The 18,094-nt window shown below is 43.7% G+C and overlaps 2 protein-coding genes across 3 annotated transcripts in view; both read left to right on the top strand.

The window, feature by feature from the left end:
* Positions 1–3,822, top strand: part of MTARC2 (mitochondrial amidoxime reducing component 2) — a 31,876-nt gene extending 28,054 nt beyond the window's left edge. Inside the window, exons 7-8 of the mRNA XM_078356480.1 lie at positions 547–694; positions 2,910–3,822. Of these exons, the coding sequence (XP_078212606.1) occupies positions 547–670 (124 nt within the window). The 3' untranslated portion in view covers positions 671–694; positions 2,910–3,822. The remainder of the gene's footprint in view (positions 1–546; positions 695–2,909) is intronic.
* Positions 3,823–5,890: 2,068 nt separating this feature from the next.
* MTARC1 (mitochondrial amidoxime reducing component 1) overlaps positions 5,891–18,094 on the top strand; it is a 28,696-nt gene continuing 16,492 nt past the window's right edge. Inside the window, exons 1-4 of one of the 2 annotated variants that reach the window (XM_002760493.6) lie at positions 5,891–6,214; positions 10,185–10,358; positions 16,220–16,382; positions 17,432–17,572. In XM_002760493.6, coding sequence (XP_002760539.1) covers positions 5,937–6,214; positions 10,185–10,358; positions 16,220–16,382; positions 17,432–17,572 — 756 coding nt within the window. In that variant the 5' untranslated portion in view covers positions 5,891–5,936. Of the gene's footprint in view, positions 6,215–10,184; positions 10,359–16,219; positions 16,383–17,428; positions 17,573–18,094 lie in introns of both variants that reach the window. The other variant, XM_008985183.5, reaches the window with a different exon arrangement.

Here is an 18,094-nt window from a genome sequence, read left to right as displayed (position 1 = left end):
AGTGATAATTATTTAAGACGCCGGGACAGTTACTGTTTTCTTTAGACGGGACAGTGGAGAAACTTCTGCAGTAGTCCAGGCCCACTTGCCACCTGCATCTCTGCCTGAAGCTTTGTTCACCACTGAACCCCAGCTTGGGCTTATAAACCTGGAGGGGGTTGAAAGCACGGTGCTTAAATGCGCTAAACAAAACGGCTGCAGAGTTCGGGGCCATTCCATTTTCAGATTTCATGGGGGTCTGTTTCAGGGAGTCGTGAAGCTGAAGGTACCCATATAGCCAAAGTATTGATTTTATACTTACACATATGATTTTTCCTTCTGGCCTTAAACTGAAGCCATGGAGAAGTTGTTTAGACTTTCAGAAAACTTCTAGAAAAGCTGGAAGTCACTTGCAGTTTGACTGATTGTCCACAGACTTCTCGGTCAACATTTTAGAAAATCCCTGCTGTGTATTTGTAAATAACATGGAAGGCAAGCTTGAGTTCTCCTGAGAATACTTCATTGCTTCCTTTTGGTGTCTGATGATTGAATTGGTGCTTGTCTCAGCTACCGCCTGTGTGATCCTTCTGAGAGGGCACTGTACAAGTCGTCTCCACTTTTTGGGGCCTATTTTTCGGTGGAAAAAGTTGGAAGTCTGAGAGTTGGCGACCCCGTGTATCGGATGGTGTAGTGGCGGATGCACTAGGATGATATGGTAAGGGGTCAGCTTTGCTTCTGAATACAGTCTTGAAGCCATTGCTGCATTGTCTCGTGTTAATTTTTTTTATGTTATGCTGCTTTAATTATTGAGAGAATGAGCAGTTTTGCATTCTGATCTTTGGAGTCGGAAAATGCCTTAAATTCCATTCCCTGCAGTAGTCTGTACTCCTGCTCCAGCCTTCCCTACCCCTATTTCCCATCAGTGATAAATGGTGATGGAAGAGCCCCAGCTGAAAGACAGGTATATACTCACAGCTCATTACAGAGCAGTATTAAGGAATAGGGAAAGGAAGGTGAGTGATTCTCAAGAGTTATGTATTTATTTTTTCTTTCTCAGATAGAAGGGGAAATATTTAAATTATCCAACATCAACTTGGGGAAAGTGTTTAAATTGAATGCCTTTTATCAAATGTATTTTTAATGTATAATTGAAGTTTGAAAAAAAAATCCATGCATCGCCTATAATCCCAGCACTTTGGGAGGCCGAGGCGGGTGGATCATGAGGTCAAGAGATCGAGACCATCCTGGTCAACAAGGTGAAACCCTGTCTCTACTAAAAATACAAAAATTAGCTGGGCATGGTGGCGCGTGCCTGTAGTCCCAGCTACTCGGGAGGCTGAGGCAGAAGAATTGCTTGAACCCAGGAGCCAGAGGTTGCAGTGAGCCAAGATCGTGCCATTGCACTCTAGTCTGGGTAACAAGAGCAAAACTCCGTCTCAAAAAAAAAAAAAAAAAAAATGCATATAGGTGATTCCTGAATCATGAGTTAGGAAATAAGGTTCTCATGTTGATTTCATTGTGCCCAATACAGCCCTGAATCCTGGAGGTAAAAGCCTAACTTCCAAATGAAAGGAATGAGAAAGTTGGTCAGAACACCTCAAGTTGGAGATTTTAAGCAAGTCATCTCATAAAATCCATGACCCACTTCTTAAAGTCACCTCATCTCCAAAACCCTTGACCATCCTTCTCTCTGATTCTGCCCCGGGCTTCTCATGTGTGTTACTTGCCTTTGAAGTCTTTACACCCACAACCTGACTGTCCTTAAGGACAGTGTAACACAGTGGCTTAGCAGGTCTAGATCTAGCATTGGATAGACTTGGGTTTGTAATCCAAGCATCTTCCTAACTTGGTTGAGATGTTAAACTTCTCTTAAAGTCTCAGTGCTCTTATCTGCAAAGTGAGAAAAGTAGTACTTACCAGAACAACCCATAAACGTTATCTTGAGTATATTCACATAAAGTTGCAGCATTGCAGTGCAAAGCAAGTGCTCAGTAAATATTAGCTACTGTTTTTATTGCCATCGTTCCATCATGATACAGTCTTAGGTTCTATAGTGGGTAAAAGATGACACAGGCTTAGCCCTTGAGGTGGGCAAAAAGGAAATACATTTCTATTGACTCCTATTATGACTACGCATTTACAGAACCATAACCATATTTCATCAGATCTGAGATCCTATTCTAACGTCTCTCCTATCTGTCAGCTTCTTATAACATTCAGGATGCCTTTTGAAAAATATCAGTGCTGCATAATATAATAGTACCTCTTATGATTAGTGTATCTTGGATTTGATGAAATACAGTAAGATTAAAACTAGAGAGGAAATTGTGAAACTCCTAAGTGCCTGCCACTTCTAAAAGCCCCATCTGGGGATAGTGGACCCAGGCCTGAGCCATCTAGCGTGAGTGAAACTGATCCTGTATCCTGCTTTTCCAGCCATGATTGACTGGACCTGGATCAGTGTGTGAGCCAAGGGCTTTCACATGTTCTCTGCATCTGTGGGAGCCCAATGGTTGTGAGATACCTTAATGATGGAGGGTTTTCCATATCACTTGGTCACAAACTCACCCGATCAGATCCTGTTGTGCCATGGATGGAGGCAAGGAACATCTGTGGTTCACTCAGTCTCAATTTCCAGTTGTCTCTTCTCCCCAGAAGGCCTTCTATAATCTTTCTCTATGCGAGGATCTCTGTGAGATAGATACGATAATAGGCATTTTATCGATGAGAAACAAAAGCTCAGCGAGCTTAGCTGACGGAAGGCCATGGAGCTGAAGCTATTTAGAGGTAATAGGCCATGTTTTCTACACAGCATTGTCCCATACATTTATATGTGTAACCTTATAAGTGACTGTTCTGTGGGAGTTTGAATTATTTATGAATGGTAGGATAAATCACCAAATCACCAGAGATTCTTATTATTTATTCAGGTTTCAGCAACCAGGAGGGATCGACTGGGACCTTAACAACAGTGGCAACAGTACATCAGCAAATCCTTATTATCCAGCCTTCAACTATCTTTACCCTGGAGAGGAATCTTGATTTTTTGACTTTTCACAGTTGTGTATGCTCCAGGTTAATGCAAGGAAAGGATTAGAGGTGGGAATATGAAGGTATATATGTAAGTTTTAGGTACTGAAGCCTTCAAAAATAGTTAATATCATCAAAAAACTATTTTGGGTGTTATCATGGCTATTATGCTTTTTTACTTCCTGACTTTAATATTGATGAGTAAAGCAAGTTTAATGAATCAACTAAAAAGCTGCAGAAATATTTTTTAAATGTATATCTCTTATTACCTGTCAGTCTATGTTTTAGGAGAAATGGGAAGCAACAGATCACTGTGTCTGGATGAGGAGGACACATGTTACCACACTCACAAATGCCTCATGTTGGTCTTTACACGGCTATGGAGTCCCATTGACTTTTCACTCACGTGCCTTTTACTCTAGCATGGAATCAGGGCTGTGCTTGACTATGGAAATTGTCTTACAGACTTTGCTTTACACTCTTGTCTATCACACCTTTATCAAGCCGTATAAAAGTAACGTGTATGAAATTGCCAGATATACCACCTGAATTCCAAGTAAGATAAAGGAGAGGATGACATTGAAAAGAGAATGGAATTCTGAAAGGAGGAGTGGGAGGAAGGCAGCATGAACATATTTTTTTCAGTGCAAAGAATTTTTTTGTAACAAAGAAACAAAACTATTTTGGTATGACCTGAAGCAAAAAATACTCACTGAAGTGGTCTATAGATGAATTCAAAAATAGTTAATTTTTACTACTTACAATTTTGTGGTTTCTTTGTAAATAATAAACGTGAATTGCAATCCTGCTTTATCTTGGGTGTTTGTGAGTCTTCTTCCTGGGTTTTTCTCTTTATATTAGAACTTGAGGCACGGCAATTTATTTTTCCTTATTCTTTCTGATTGCCTCCAGAGACACAGTCTGACTCCACACACACTGGCTTCTGTCATTGATAGGGGCGAGGGCGTCGTGAGCTGCGGGCACACAGCTGGCCTGTCTGCGGGAGGATGGCCAGTGTCTCCAAGGGACCTTCCTAGTGGTCAGTGAGGAGCAGCTGTTCCCTCCTCCTCCATTTTCCTTTGCTGGGTTCTGGGACTGAAATTCACCACCACTCCCCACACCCTGTGAGGTAAAAGTGGTAAGTGAGCTGTAGCCCTGGGTAAATTCTGGAAGTGATGAAATTGAAAAATTGGAACTTTAAAGTCAACCATTAAAATAGGGAAGCCATTTTCCGCTTAGATTTTCAAAGAGAAAATCAGGAGGGAGATAAACAGAAATGCACAAAATTTGGTGCCCCAGAGCTGCCTTTCTGCCGGAGAATCATGTCCCTTGTCCTGCTGAGCTGTGTCCTTCACAGAGAGGGTGTGACCTGGGGTTGGTACAGAATAGAGAAGAAAAACAGGACAGATAAGTATTCAGGCCAATAAAGACAGAGACTCCCTGAGCACGGAACTGGTCTGCGGTGAGTTGTCAGCTGCAAGAAGACTGTCGTTCTTTTTTCTTAGCAAACTCTCGCTTCTCTCATCCAAGGCACCCTTGCCCTGCATGGACAATTCTGGCTGAGTCTTGAAACGTACACTCATGGTTCAGGGGACCGTGGCTGAGCTGGGATGACACCGAATCCCCTTGACCAAACTTCGGTCTTATCTGAGCCATCTTTTTCATGAGGCCTTGAACTTGTCACCCTCCTCCCTTGCAGAGCCCAATTTTAGCCAGAATCCTGCTTAGTCAGTTTCAGGAGTATTCTCCCATCCTTAATATCTGATCACCCTTGATGTCCATTCAGATTCCTCATCTGTCACCTTCAGTGTGTAAGTCCTTGCCTTGTTCAGAATCCCTGTTAAGTGGGTTTATCAAGAATCCTCTACACTTGATTCTCCTCTTAGTGATTTTCCATTCACTGACCCCGAGGAACTTTGCTCCTTGGCTACAAATCCTTAGCTATCTTTGCTGTACTACAGAGTTGAGTCCAATCTCTTTCCCCTGTTGGGATGCCCTCGTTGCAATAGCCTTGAATAGTCTTTCTTATCTTTTTAACAAGCGTCTGTGTAATTTCTTTCTTTAAAAGCTTGGTACACCAAACAGGAGCCTGACTCCTAAACCACCTTGTTCGGGGTAGTCTGACGTTGTTTGGAGTATAACCTGATTTGGAAATGACAAGTGACTGAGGTGAGTGCCTGCAGGACCAAGTGGCATTGCCTCACGGTGGAAGCAGCTGAAAACCTTGTGAAGTGCTAACCTTTTGAGCCAAGGCCCTTGCCAAAGCAGCTCTAGTTCGAGGTTCCTCTAGGGAGGCGTCGAGCAGCCCCGGCCGCGTAGGAGGCGCTGTCAGACGCTCATTGCCGCTCCGAGCTGCCGCTGGGAGAACTCTGGCCTCGGCTTGCTGGCGGGAGGGCCTGGTAGCATCCTCCTCCTTCAGACCCTCACTCTCTGGAAGCTTCCTAGCCCCTGGGCAGCCTGCGGGGAGGGCGGCGGCAGCAGATGGCTGGACACTGCACAAGCGGGGCGACCCGCTCCCCGATATTTCCAGGAGAGGCTGCTGCCCGCTGCCTGATTTCTAATTTCAAAATCACGCGTTGTCCTGCAAATGTTGTATATTGTCTATTTTTGGTCAAAGAACCCCATGAATACATAAATAAATAATTGGTTACTTGCAGCAATCGTGGGGGAGGGCACAGCGCCCTGCTGCTGCAGGCGACGAAAGGTGGCAGAGGCAGCGGGGCGCAGACCACGTGGAAGCTGAGCCACCGACTCCCACGGCCTGCGCCTTCCCCCAGAAGGACGCAGTGCACTGATTGGCCCGGAAGGGTTCAGGAGCTGCCCACCCTTTGGGCTTGGGGCCAAAGGCCAAACCTCCCCCAACCCGCGGCCCGGGGCAACCAGTGCGCTCCTGGCCCCGCCGCCGCCACCTCGCCGAGGAGCCAGCCATGAGCGCCACGGGCTCCTCCGCGCTGGCCCGCTTTTTCCTCCTAGCGCAGCTCCGGCCCGGGTGGCTCCGGGTCGCCGCGCTGGGACTGGCAGCTGTGGCCCTGGGGGCTGTCGCCTGGCGCCGCGCTTGGCCCAGGTGGCGGCGGGGGCGGCGGCTGCAGCAGGTGGGCACCGTGGCGCAGCTCTGGATCTACCCGGTGAAATCCTGCAAGGGGGTGACGGTGAGCGAGGCGGAGTGCACGGCCCTGGGGCTGCGCAGCGGCAACCTGCGAGACAGGTACGGCCCAGCGTGGGGACCATGCGGCGCCAGCTCGGCTCGGGTACAGGGGTGAGAAGGGAGGAGCGCAGGGGAGGTCTGCAGAGTCTGCCGACAGCTCCTTCCACCCATTACAAAGAAACTGGGAGCTGGGTGAGACAAGGCCAAAGAGGAAAAGGAACCCTCAGTCCCTACAGCAGACCCCGGGGCTCTGGGACTCGGAGCACGTGGACCCGCTTTCCTGGAGTGGGCGGATTTCCACCTCCCACTGGCTCTTTGGCGTCATGTGCTCCTGCTGAGGTGTGGTGTCCTCCCAGGTGTCTGCCAAACTTCTTAATCTCCATGTAGCGGTGGCGGTCAGTTTAAAGGGATTGGTTCCTGGTCGTTTTATTTTGAGTGACTTTCTTGAGATCTTGGGGAAAGCTCTACAGAGTCCTCATTATAGTAATGACAGCAGTTGAACGAATTCCTTCTTGCAGCATAAAAGGGGCCATTGGCCGGGCGCGGGAGCTCACGCCTGTAAGCCCAGGACTTTGGGAGGCCGAGGCTGGTGGATCATGAGATCAGGAGTTCGAGACCAGCCTGACCAATATGGTGAAACCCTGTCTCTACTAAAAAAAAAAAAAAAAAAAAAAAAAAAAAAAAAATTATATATATATATATATATATATATATATATATATATATATATATACAAAAATTAGCTGGGTGTGGTGGCGTGTGCCTGTAGTCCCAGTTACTCAGGAGGCTGAGGCAGGAGAAGCTCTTGAACCCGGGAGGCGAAGGTTGCAGTGAGCCGAGGTCACGCCAGTGCACTCCAGCCTAGGTGACAGAGACTCCATCTCAAAAAATAAAATAAAAAATAAAATAGAAATAAAAATAAAATAAACAGAGGGCCATTGCAAATGCCATTTTCCTCAATTCTCTCCAGCACTCTTGTGGATAAAGAAACTGAGTTCAGAGCCACACAGCAGTGGGACCAGGACTCTTACTTTCTTTAGCACACTGGGGCGTTGTGAAGAGTGATTTTGTTAATATCTTGTCTGGGTTTTCAATGCTGCGTAAATTCCTGGGGTTCAGCGAAGGTTGTAAAACCCGGGAGCCAGTGGCTTTGTCCTCTTTGGGGTCTGGCTTCAGACCAGCTCTGGGACTCATTGTGAGGCTACACTTGAAACTCTTTTCCAGAGCAGTCCTCACAGCTCAGCAAGTGACAGAGGACTGATGGGAGCTGTAGCCTTTCTTCTACCAGCTCCCCAGAGAGAGAGCAATTCATGACATAGTTGAAAGGTGATGAATGCGTACATCTTTGCTTCAGGAAGGAAGCCAAGAATCCTAAATATTCCCTGTTTTCTATAGAAGGCTCTGAAAAGTGATATAATTTACTGAATTAGTTTTCGTAGGCCCCAGAGGCAAAGGGCACTGGCATTTTACTACATAGATTAAAAAGCAGTTTTTGAGCTCATATTATGATAGATGGTAGGAAGAGCTGGCCTTTGTAACAGACACTATGATAAATGCTTTATTTTCGTCATCACACACTCCCAAAAAGTGTGACCAACACTGGCTTCAGTCCTAGGTGATAACCGACTAAACAGAGGTTTTGACAGCGCCAGGGAGCATAGAGGGCGCAGTGCTGGAAGCTGGCTGGGGCCGTCAGGGACAACTTCAGAGAGGAAGTAACAGCTTGAGCTAAAACCAGGGAAGTGATTCAGAACTTGCTGGGTTAAGTTAGGAGAAGAACTTTCTAGAGAGGGAATAAGCTGAGCAAAGGTACTCGGCTTGAGAGGATGGGGTATTCTGGGGGAAAGCTGGGGACTCTATGCCAGGTGGGGGGTTCCAATCTTTTGGTTTCCCTGGGCCGCATTGGAAGAATTGTCTGGGGCCACACAGAAAATACACTAACAATAGCTGATGAACTAAAAAAAAAAAATCACAAAAAAACTCATAATGTTTTAAGAAAGTTTATGGATTTTCAAAGCTGTCCTGTGCCACACATCGCCACACACTGGACAGGCTTACTCTAATGTATTTACCAAAAGGAACTGGGACATAAATAGGATGAATGTTCTTTGCAGCATTGAATGTTGAATGTTCATTATGATGTTATTCACAAAAGGTGGCAACAACTCCAGTGTCCATTGATGGATGAGTGGGATAAGCAACATGTGCGATATACACACAATGGAATATTATTCAGCCACGAAAAGGAGTCAAGTTCTGATACGTGCTGTAACATGGATGGCCCTGGAAAATATAATGCTAATTGAAACAAGTTAGACACAAAAGGACACATATTGCATGATTATGGTTATATGAAATGTCTAGTAGATAAATTCATGGAGACAAAGTAGATTAGATGTTACCAGGGACTAGGGGAAGGGGAAAACGGGGAGTTATTGCCTAATTGGTACAGAGTTTCTGTTTGGGATGATGAAAAGGTTTTGCAAATAGTGGTGATGGTTGCACAACACTGTGACTGTACTTGATGCCGCTGAATTGTACACTTCAGAAACGGTTAAAGTCATGTTTAAAAAATTCCGTTCTCTTGGGCTGTTTCTACCTTTTTGCATTTTGAATAAAGCCGCAGTGAACACTGATAATGCACATGTCTGTCTGAGTTCCTGTTTTCAATTCTTTTGGGTCTATACATAGGAATATGCCAGGTATTTTATGTTATATATGTTTTACTGCCATTAAAATAAATAAGTATATAACAGGCTGGTCTGTGTGAAGACCTGGGGAGGTGAGAATGGCTAGAGCAGCCCCTGGATCATGAAGGGCTGTGCGTGCCTTGCTTAACAGTTGGTTTTATCCTGAAAGCAGGAACCGTGGAGAGATTGTGAATGAGGGGTGATAAAGTTAGATTTGCATTTTAGAAAGATCTAAACTGCCGTTACCAGGAAGAATATTAGAGAGAATATTCACCTGCTGGTCCCAAGGAATTGGGGGCAGGGGAGGCCTCTGTGTGTGTGGAAGCAAAGTCTGCTAAAAGGGCAGGTAGGGAAAGGACTTATACTAAGGCTGGTTTTCTAGTGTAGCTGAGCAACTCAACCATGATACCCTGCTGGAGTGATGCAGGAAATATCTTGAACGATCTAAAGTATCTGCCGTACTTTTTCTTACGTCTGGAAATCTCAAAAGCACACGCTTATTTCTGTAATGCAATCATTTGATCACTGTGTACTGAAATCATTGAAATGCCAGTATGTTTTGCTTCCTTGGTAGCTGAGAGATAACCTACAAAAATGTGTTCTTCTTGTTCTGGAACTGGCTCTCTCTATTGCCCTCATTTCTCCATTTCTCTCTTTTCTAGCAACTACCTGTACACGAGTAGGTAGTTTCTAGAAAAAAGAAAAATGGAGAAATGAGGGCAATACTGGGCCAGAAACAAAATACTGTCTCATTTAGCAAACTACAGAATGCACAGCACTGAATATTGAAGCATAACAATTTTTAAAAGGTGGGGGAGGTGGAACTGGCAGAGTGTAAGTGGCACTGTACATTGCTCAGCTAAACTCCATGCTCTGTGAACTATATATATGAGCAACAATCCTGCTCTTTCCATTGACGAGAGCCCACTGCCCACCTGGTCTACCTGGTGCCAGATCCTGTGTTTCCTCCTGCCCTTAAAGTCTTCCTGTAAAATCGATTCTTGTCATCTGCTCGAGGCATGTTTGGTGAAAGCGATCAGGCTTTCTGGAGATTGAGATGAAAATACAACGAACATCTTTGGTTTCTGGGCCATCAAGGAGCTCAAACTGTTCCGCAGATATATGTTGGATGCTTGAGTGGTTATTAAACCCTTTGAAATTAAGCGACAGACTCAGTCCTGCTGGTTTGATGTTTAGGACAGACACACACACTCAAACTCCCACACACCAGGCTTATGGGGAAGAAATCAAAGAGGACATCAGTGTCTAATTGAAGCTCCCCCTGAGTCTGGCTTCCTGTCATAATGGTTCACACATATCCTGTGTTTTGAAAATGACAGGTTTTGGCTTGTGATCAACCAGGAGGGAAACATGGTTACTGCCCGCCAGGAACCTCGCCTGGTCCTGATTTCCCTGACCTGTGAAGGTGACACCCTGACTCTCAGTGCAGCCTACACAAAGGACCTGCTACTGCCAATCAAAACGCCCACCACGAATGCGGTGCACAAGTGCAGGTAAGGGAGGGGCAGGCCTTAGCCCTTGTGTGAATAAACAGTCATGCAATTTTGAGAAAGCACAAACTCCAGAGGGAATCTTGAGAAACATTTCAACAATGAACCATGGATTGCGTGAGTACCACATGCAGGGCCAAATCCTCAACATTATGGAGATCTAAAGGTAGGAGAAAGAAGGAAGCAGCTTCAGAAACTTGTGTTGTAGAGATGATAGACATGAAAGTGCTATGTAGAAAACCGTGAGAACAAAAGCAAATTGACATCTCAGCTGGAGAAAAATACTACCACCCAAAGATCGAGCACAAAAATGGGGTTGGAGTGGTGGGGGCCAGTGTCCTAGCAGAGGTGGCGATTCCATCTTTGTATTCTCATAGAAGTTTTCTTACTTTGCTTGGAAAAAGTGGGAACTTTCTAAATCTGAGTTAGGAAAGGAGTTGCAAATGGCGATTTAGTTCTGCTGAAAGGAAGTTCCAAAATAAGAAAGAGCAGCTGCAGCTGGAAGAGTGATCTGGCCAGCGGCTGCCCAGGGGTCAGTGTCAGACTGAGTGCAGCCCAGAAGCGTGTTCTATACAGAAGCCCTACCCTCAAATCAGAAGGGCTGCAACGAGGCAATTCTTCTGGGAAAACTAGCTTTGCCTCTAAGCAGTCATGTCTAAAGTTGATTTCTTGTCTTATTATGGGAAAATTAAAGTCCGTCCAGTTATCTTCTTGTTATAGTTTCCGCATATGAAATAAAAATGCAGCGTGAATGTTACATGTAGTTTATAGCCTATCATAAAAAATAGTATCACCTCAAAAAATGTAGTCATCTGAAAAATGTCTAAAGACATTGAGAAGTTCATAAAATGTAATACTGATACAATTTCTATGTTTTAGAGTTTTAAACATGATAATATAATTTTATTGAATTTGGTGGTTTTTCAGATGATAAAAGTAGTACATATTCATTGTTGAAAAATTGAGAAATACCAAAAAAAAAAAAGAGAGAAAGAAACAAAAACTATCTGTGGTCAGGTATGGTGGCTCATGCCTATAATCCCAGAACTTTGGGAGGCTGAGACAGGCGGATTACTTGAGGTCAGGAGTTCAAGACCAGCCTGACCAATATGATGAAACCCTGTCTCTACTAAAAATACAAAAATTAGCCAGGCTCGGTGGCATGCCCCTGTAATCCCAGCTACTTGGAAGGCTGAGACAGGAAAATCACTTGGATTTGGGAGGCGGAGGTTGCAGTGAGCCGAGATCATGCCATTGCACTCCAGCCTAGGCAACAAGAGCAAAACTCTGTCTTAAACAAAAAACAAACAAACAATTATCTGTGATAACTGTAATTAATATTATGGCATGTTTTCTTTCTGTCTTTATGTCTACTATTTTAAAACCAAATTGAAATAATACAAAAAAAGCCCCCAAAGCCTTGAATATTGTTTATATACTTAAATTGATATGTTGAGTATTTTTTCATATTGTTAAAAAATCTTCAAGGATGCCATTTTTCACGTTGGCATATTTCATTTTGTGGGTATCATCTAGTGCATTTTAACCTGGCCCATGATTAAACATTTTGATCGTCTTAATTTTTTTCCCGGTATGAAGAATGTGATGACTATCTTGGCGTAACTCATTGTTCATATCATTTGTCATTTCATAAGGGAAAAAGTTCTAGCAGTAGTTTTGTTTGAAATAAGAATATGGATTCTGTAGGCTTTTTTTTTTTTTTTTTTTTTTTGAGATGGAGTTTCCCTCTTGTTACCCAGGCTGGAGTGCAATGGCGCGATCTCGGCTCACCGCAACCTCCACCTCCTGGGTTCAGGCAATTCTCCTGCCTCAGCCTCCTGAGTAGCTGGGATTACAGGCACGCATCACCATGCCCAGCTAATTTTTTGTATTTTTAGTAGAGACGGGGTTTTACCATGTTGACCAGGATGGTCTGGATCTCTTGACCTCGTGATCTACCCGCCTTGGCCTCCCAAAGTGCTGGGATTATAAGTGTGAGCCACCGCGCCCGGCCTCTGTAGGCTTTTGATACATCTTGCTAAATTGTTTGCAGAATGGTTTTACCAACTGCGTTTTAACCATTGTGTTAAAAAATATTTTGCCATTTTTATGGTCAAAAATGATAATTTCTTGTTAATTTAATTTGCATTTTCCCCTGAATGAGGTAAGCTTTTAAGTATTTCTATTGTAGTTTATAGTCATATTTGCCCATATCCTGGTTTATGCTTATTTGCCATGGTTAGATACTTACCCGTATTTTCCTATAGTTAATTTTTTTGTTTAATTTTTCATTTATTTGAAATTGTGTGGAAACTTTTTTCACAGTCCCATATGGGCATTTGGTTCATGCCCAAAAGACTAAACAAGGGTATGCTTGGAAATTGCAGAATGAAAAGGCTTAGAATGCTACAGTAGTATACAGACTCTTCGAGCAAAGATTCCAGGGATCTTCTGAATTCAAGTTTCTTTTGACAACCCAACCTATCCTCTTATGTGGGAGTTGTAATCTCAGCCCACAGTTTCCTAAAGATTTCTGATGAGTTCTTGGGGCTCTGGAGCCATTTTCAGAAGGTCGTGATCAGTGGCGGTACACCTGTTTTCGTGGTCAAAGTTGTTACTTGACCTTCTCACAAGCCTTGCCTGCTACTAATAAGACACAGAGAATTAAGGCCTTTTGCTATGGATTATTCAGGCAAACTACCTCAAACCTCACACCACCTCACACCATGCCTGCATTATCTCTGTCAGAGGGTCAAAAGTTATCGGAGCATTTGGAATTTTATTTTATTTTTGCTTGCACTCCCTGGGACAGTGTGCAGGTGGAGTGCTGGGGCCAAGATACAGCAGAGGCCAATCAGAACTCAGGACAGATGTGGAAGGAGCAGGAAGAAGACAGAACAAATTCTATTCGTTGAATAGAACCTCAAGTTCTGAGTGACTATGAATCTGAACCCCAGGATCTAGGAGTACAGGTTGCAATGGAAATCAGTGTCAGATTAACTGGGCCGATGTTTAAATAGCCCAATATAGATGCAAATGCTTTGACTTTGTAAAACTAGCCGTTGCCAACTGAAGCCCTAAGGAGTCAAGGCAGCCTTCCTGTCCACCTCCTTTGCTGCGTGCCCCGCCACCCTCCTGGGCTGCCGAATGGCAGGTTGAGACTGAGAGGGTGCCTCGATGGGCTGTAAGAATTTGACTCAGGGGAAAGGAGACTGACTTTTTTTTGCATAGGCACCAGCAACGATGCATCTAACAAGGAGATGACCTTCAAGGCTGTCTCCATACATAGATTTTTGGTAATGCTGCTATTTCACAAGACGCTTCTGAAATTAGTGTTTTAGACATTAAACCGCACACACACACACATAGATGCTAAGCCCCTCAAATACACTTAGTTCTAGAACTGGTGAATTTGATTTTTGGGAGAAGTAAAACAATTATTTGGAGCTAAACCCTGTGAGTAAGAAGACAATCAACCTAAATAGGACCATTTTTTTTTTTGTTTAAAAAATGAAATTAGGCTTAAAAATTGTAATAAGCAGATATGATTAATATTAGCTTAGAACGGTTACTTCCCAAGGTGACTGCTCTGGAAGGTAATATCCACTTGGGTGTATGAATTTGGGTATGTTTATTTTATTCATTTTATTTATGTTTTATTTTGATCCAGAAAAGACAGACACTCCTGGTATTTGTAAATGGTCTCATTACTCCATAGGCCTTGCGTATATATTTCAGCCCTCCGATGCTCAGGAGGTCAGTTTAGGATGGGTGGGATGGCAGATGGCAGTGTGTGAAAAGGCATCAAGCCATGTACTACAGCAGTACACTTTTCTACATGAGTGCTATACTTCTATAAAAAGCTCTAAAAAATTTAAGAAAACTTTGAATACACTAATCTCACTGCTTAATGTAACCCAGACACTCTTAGTAATAATTTCTCATTTTAGATAAAAAGCAATAAAATAATAGAAAAATATTTAGGATACTATACTCAATATATTTTACAATATAAAACTCCATTTATACATTATTAGTAGAGAATTGGTACTTATATTCGATTAAATGTTTGATTTCTGGAGTAACTATACAAAGCTTGAAATAACTTGGGTGGGGACTGTCAGTCATTGCTACTACCTACTGAGTGTAACCCAGCCCTAAGAATTGTTTGGGAACTCCTGGACTGTTCTAATCTTCACAACAAAGTTGTGCTTCTATCCCCATTTTATTGATAAAGAAACTGTATCTCAGAATAAGAAACTATCACCAAGGCCGTGGAGCTAGTCATTTGTGGAAATGCCCACCAGGCAGATTTACTTGATGTCCTAGCTTTCTCAGACTTCAGGCATTTGTCCGCCATGACAGGGGACAAACCACAAGCCACCTGTGCTCTTAGTCACTTAATATTTTTCTTTAAATTGATTCAGTTTAAAAACTTGTCTTAAATACATTTATTTAAAAAGGAACCTTTATATGGCTTTCTATATAATTTGCCAGGCATGTGGCCTTATATGGCTTTCTATATAATTTGCCAGGCATGTGGCCTTATATGGCTTTCTATATAATTTGCCAGGCATGTGGCCTTATATGGCTTTCTATATAATTTGCCAGGCATGTGGCCTTATATGGCTTTCTATATAATTTGCCAGAAGGTAACAAACACTCAGGGTACTAAAACATTACTTTGCCTACAGAAGTCTCTGAACCTAACGTGTGTTCTTTCTTTGTTAAAAGAGGTGATTATCAAGTGTTGCTAAAAGGTAGAGGTTTATTACCATGAAACTGAAAAGAATCACTTTCTCTCTGTGCAATTCACTGTTATTTAATGCTGTACCCAGATGCCACCTACAGTTATCTTGAAAGCCAGCAGTGGTAATGGTCCTGCACTTTGTGAAACACTGGCCTCACCATATCATTTTCCTCTCTATAGCTGTGAAATTCATGTAACATCAAACAGCCCTGCACACAACTATGTGCTAAAGACCAGGAACTTCAAATCCTACAAAATAATTACTAGCAATCAAATCCAGTAGGTGATTATTGTCATTATTACATAGACTATTATTGTTAGTTTGATTTATGTAGCATTATTATCTGTAATGTTTTAGACTGTATAGAACATTTCACGTTGTTGCTATTACTATTCTGGCAAAGTATAGCCAGGTCTGTGGATAAAGATTTCTGGTCACTATTCAGCTGGGTGAACCAGATTTTGCAGTAATTCTGAGTTTAATTATTTATTTATTTATTTTTGAGATGGAGTTTCGCCCTTGTTGCCTAGGCTGGAGTGTAATGGCATGATCTCGGCTCACTACAACCTCTGCCTCCCAGGTTCAAGTGATTCTCCTGCCTCAGTCTCCAGAGTAGCTGGGATTACAGGCATGTGCCACCATGCCTGGCTAATTTTGTATCTTTAGTAGAGATGGGGTTGGTCAGGCTGGTCTCGAACTCCCGACCTCAGGTGATCTGCCTGCCTCGGCCTCCCAAAGTGCTGGGATTACAGGCATGAACTGCTGCGCCCAGCCTGTTTACTTTATAATGACGTATTCGTTTTCTTCTGGAGAACTCAGTACATTTTCAAATATTTCATTTCATCCTCCCTGCATTCCTTCCAGGTAGGGAGACACAGCTATACATCACTTAATTTTTAAAATGGAGAAAGCAAGGCTTAAAGGGGTGCTTTCATTTTCATGTGGGCTTATGCAGGTTTGTAGGCAGGCCCAGGACTAAAATGACATCTTCTGGTAATTAAGAAATGACAGTAATGTCGCAGCCAGGAGCAGCTTTTCTCATCTATCTGGGACATGTTAGGGTGCTCAGATTTTCAAAGCCATGCCTACCCTTTGCCCCTGCCATCCCTGCAGAGTACACAGCCTGGAGATTGAGGGCAGGGACTGCGGTGAGGCCGCCGCCCAGTGGATAACCAGCTTCCTGAAGTCACAGCCCTACCGCCTGGTGCACTTCGAGCCTCACATGTGGCCGAGACATCCTCACCAAACAGCAGACTTGTTCCGGCTCAAAGACCAGGTGAGAGGCTCGGGCTGACTCCATGGGTGGAAAGCAGTTGCCCCCAGCCCGGAGGGGCACAGGTGACATCTCTGATGACCTTGGCTCTGTTTTCAGGGCAGCTGTCTGGTAGCTCAGATCACAAGCAGTAGGCAGAAATAAAGCCCTTTCCTTGGAAGTGTTGTTTCTTCATATGGGGGACTCTTCAATTTTTGCCCTTGAGCATCTAGCTTCCTATTTGTGGAAGCAGTTCTGGTGCCAGGAGGGATTCCAAACTCTTCTGCACCAGTGTCTTTTTAAAATCCCATTCTGTAATTGTACATGGAATCCAGAAATGTTACAGTTTGCAGTTGAATCTCAGATTCCAGTTGTGCGGGTTGGCGTGGGTATGGAGATGCACAGGCTGAAATGATCAGCCTTAATGGCATAGAGCTGTAACGATTCATCATACAAGCAGGGTTCACAGCACCATATACTGCTTTTACCGTCACCGTAAAAAAATTAGGCTGTAGTCCTTGCTACTAAGGAGGCTGAGGTAGGAGGATGCTCGAGCCAGGAGAGTGGAGGCGGCAGTTACCTGTGATGGCGCCATTGCACTACAGCCCGGGTGACAAAGAGACCCTGTCTCAAGATAAATAAATAGATGAGCAAATGCATAAATTATGGTCAACATAAATATTAATTTGTAAGTTGCATACAAATAAGTATCCATGGAATTAGTGAACATTTAAATCAAACATAATGAGGTCATCAAACTCAACCACCTTATGAAACATTTAAGAAATTGGAGGCTGAGAAAGGTGCAGTGATATCCCCAAGGGCACATGCATCATGGCAGCTCTAGGATTGAAGTTGAGTCCTTGTTCCTTTCCACCATGCAGTTCCTGCTATCTACCAGGCTATTTAAAGCTTCTGAGTCACTGTGACTTCTATTAAAAGAACTAGAGAAATACTTTGAAACATTCTGTGTGAGGTGGGGTGGAGTGTGCAGGGTATTCCTAAGAGCTAAGCACACCTAACCCCTGAAAAGGTGCTGTGCTACAATATGACCATATCTATTTCCTTAGCAGATTGTTTACTCTGACGCCAGTCCATTCATGATCCTTTCCGAGGCGTCGCTGGCGGATCTCAACTCCAGGCTAGAGAAGAAAGTTAAAGTAACCAACTTCAGACCCAATATTGTAATTTCAGGATGCCACGTCTATGCAGAGGTAAGATGCGTCCCTTTGCATCTTTCCTTGGATTTGACTTCTTTTTCAGGGTATTAGAGTCTTTGACAGTGGATTAGATGATTCCGAACAAGGCATTATTTATTGACTCTGGAATACACAGCAATTTGATCTTTAGGTTTATTGAGCACCTAGTAAGTGCAGACTTCTGTGTGGAGGATACAAATATTGATGAGTCAAGACTGTCTTCAGGGAGGCAGTTCAGGACCTGAGGCTTCTAAGGAGAATTCTGAGTTGGCAGATTCGTTGTTGAGCTGAATTTGTTTACACAGACTACATGGTCGATGTGGCTCACGGAACAAAGTGTGGGCTCCTGTCTTGTGAAAGGACGGTCTTCCTGTTTAGCAGACGGCTCCCTAGGAGAAGACAGGCGTTTACTGCATGGCTGCTGGGTGGGGTGGGAGAGGTTGTTGCTCCTAAGCTTGATGGCACTGCCCCAAAACACTTGCAGTGGCGCCTTCCATCTGCCCTCGATGTCTGCATGGTGACTTAGTCTGCACAGCC

Source organism: Callithrix jacchus, chromosome 19, assembly GCF_049354715.1.
Source record: "Callithrix jacchus isolate 240 chromosome 19, calJac240_pri, whole genome shotgun sequence".
NCBI classification, from domain to species: Eukaryota; Metazoa; Chordata; class Mammalia; order Primates; family Cebidae; genus Callithrix; species Callithrix jacchus.
Note: the sequence above shows the minus strand (reverse complement) of the source record. Positions and strands in the feature narration are given on the sequence as shown.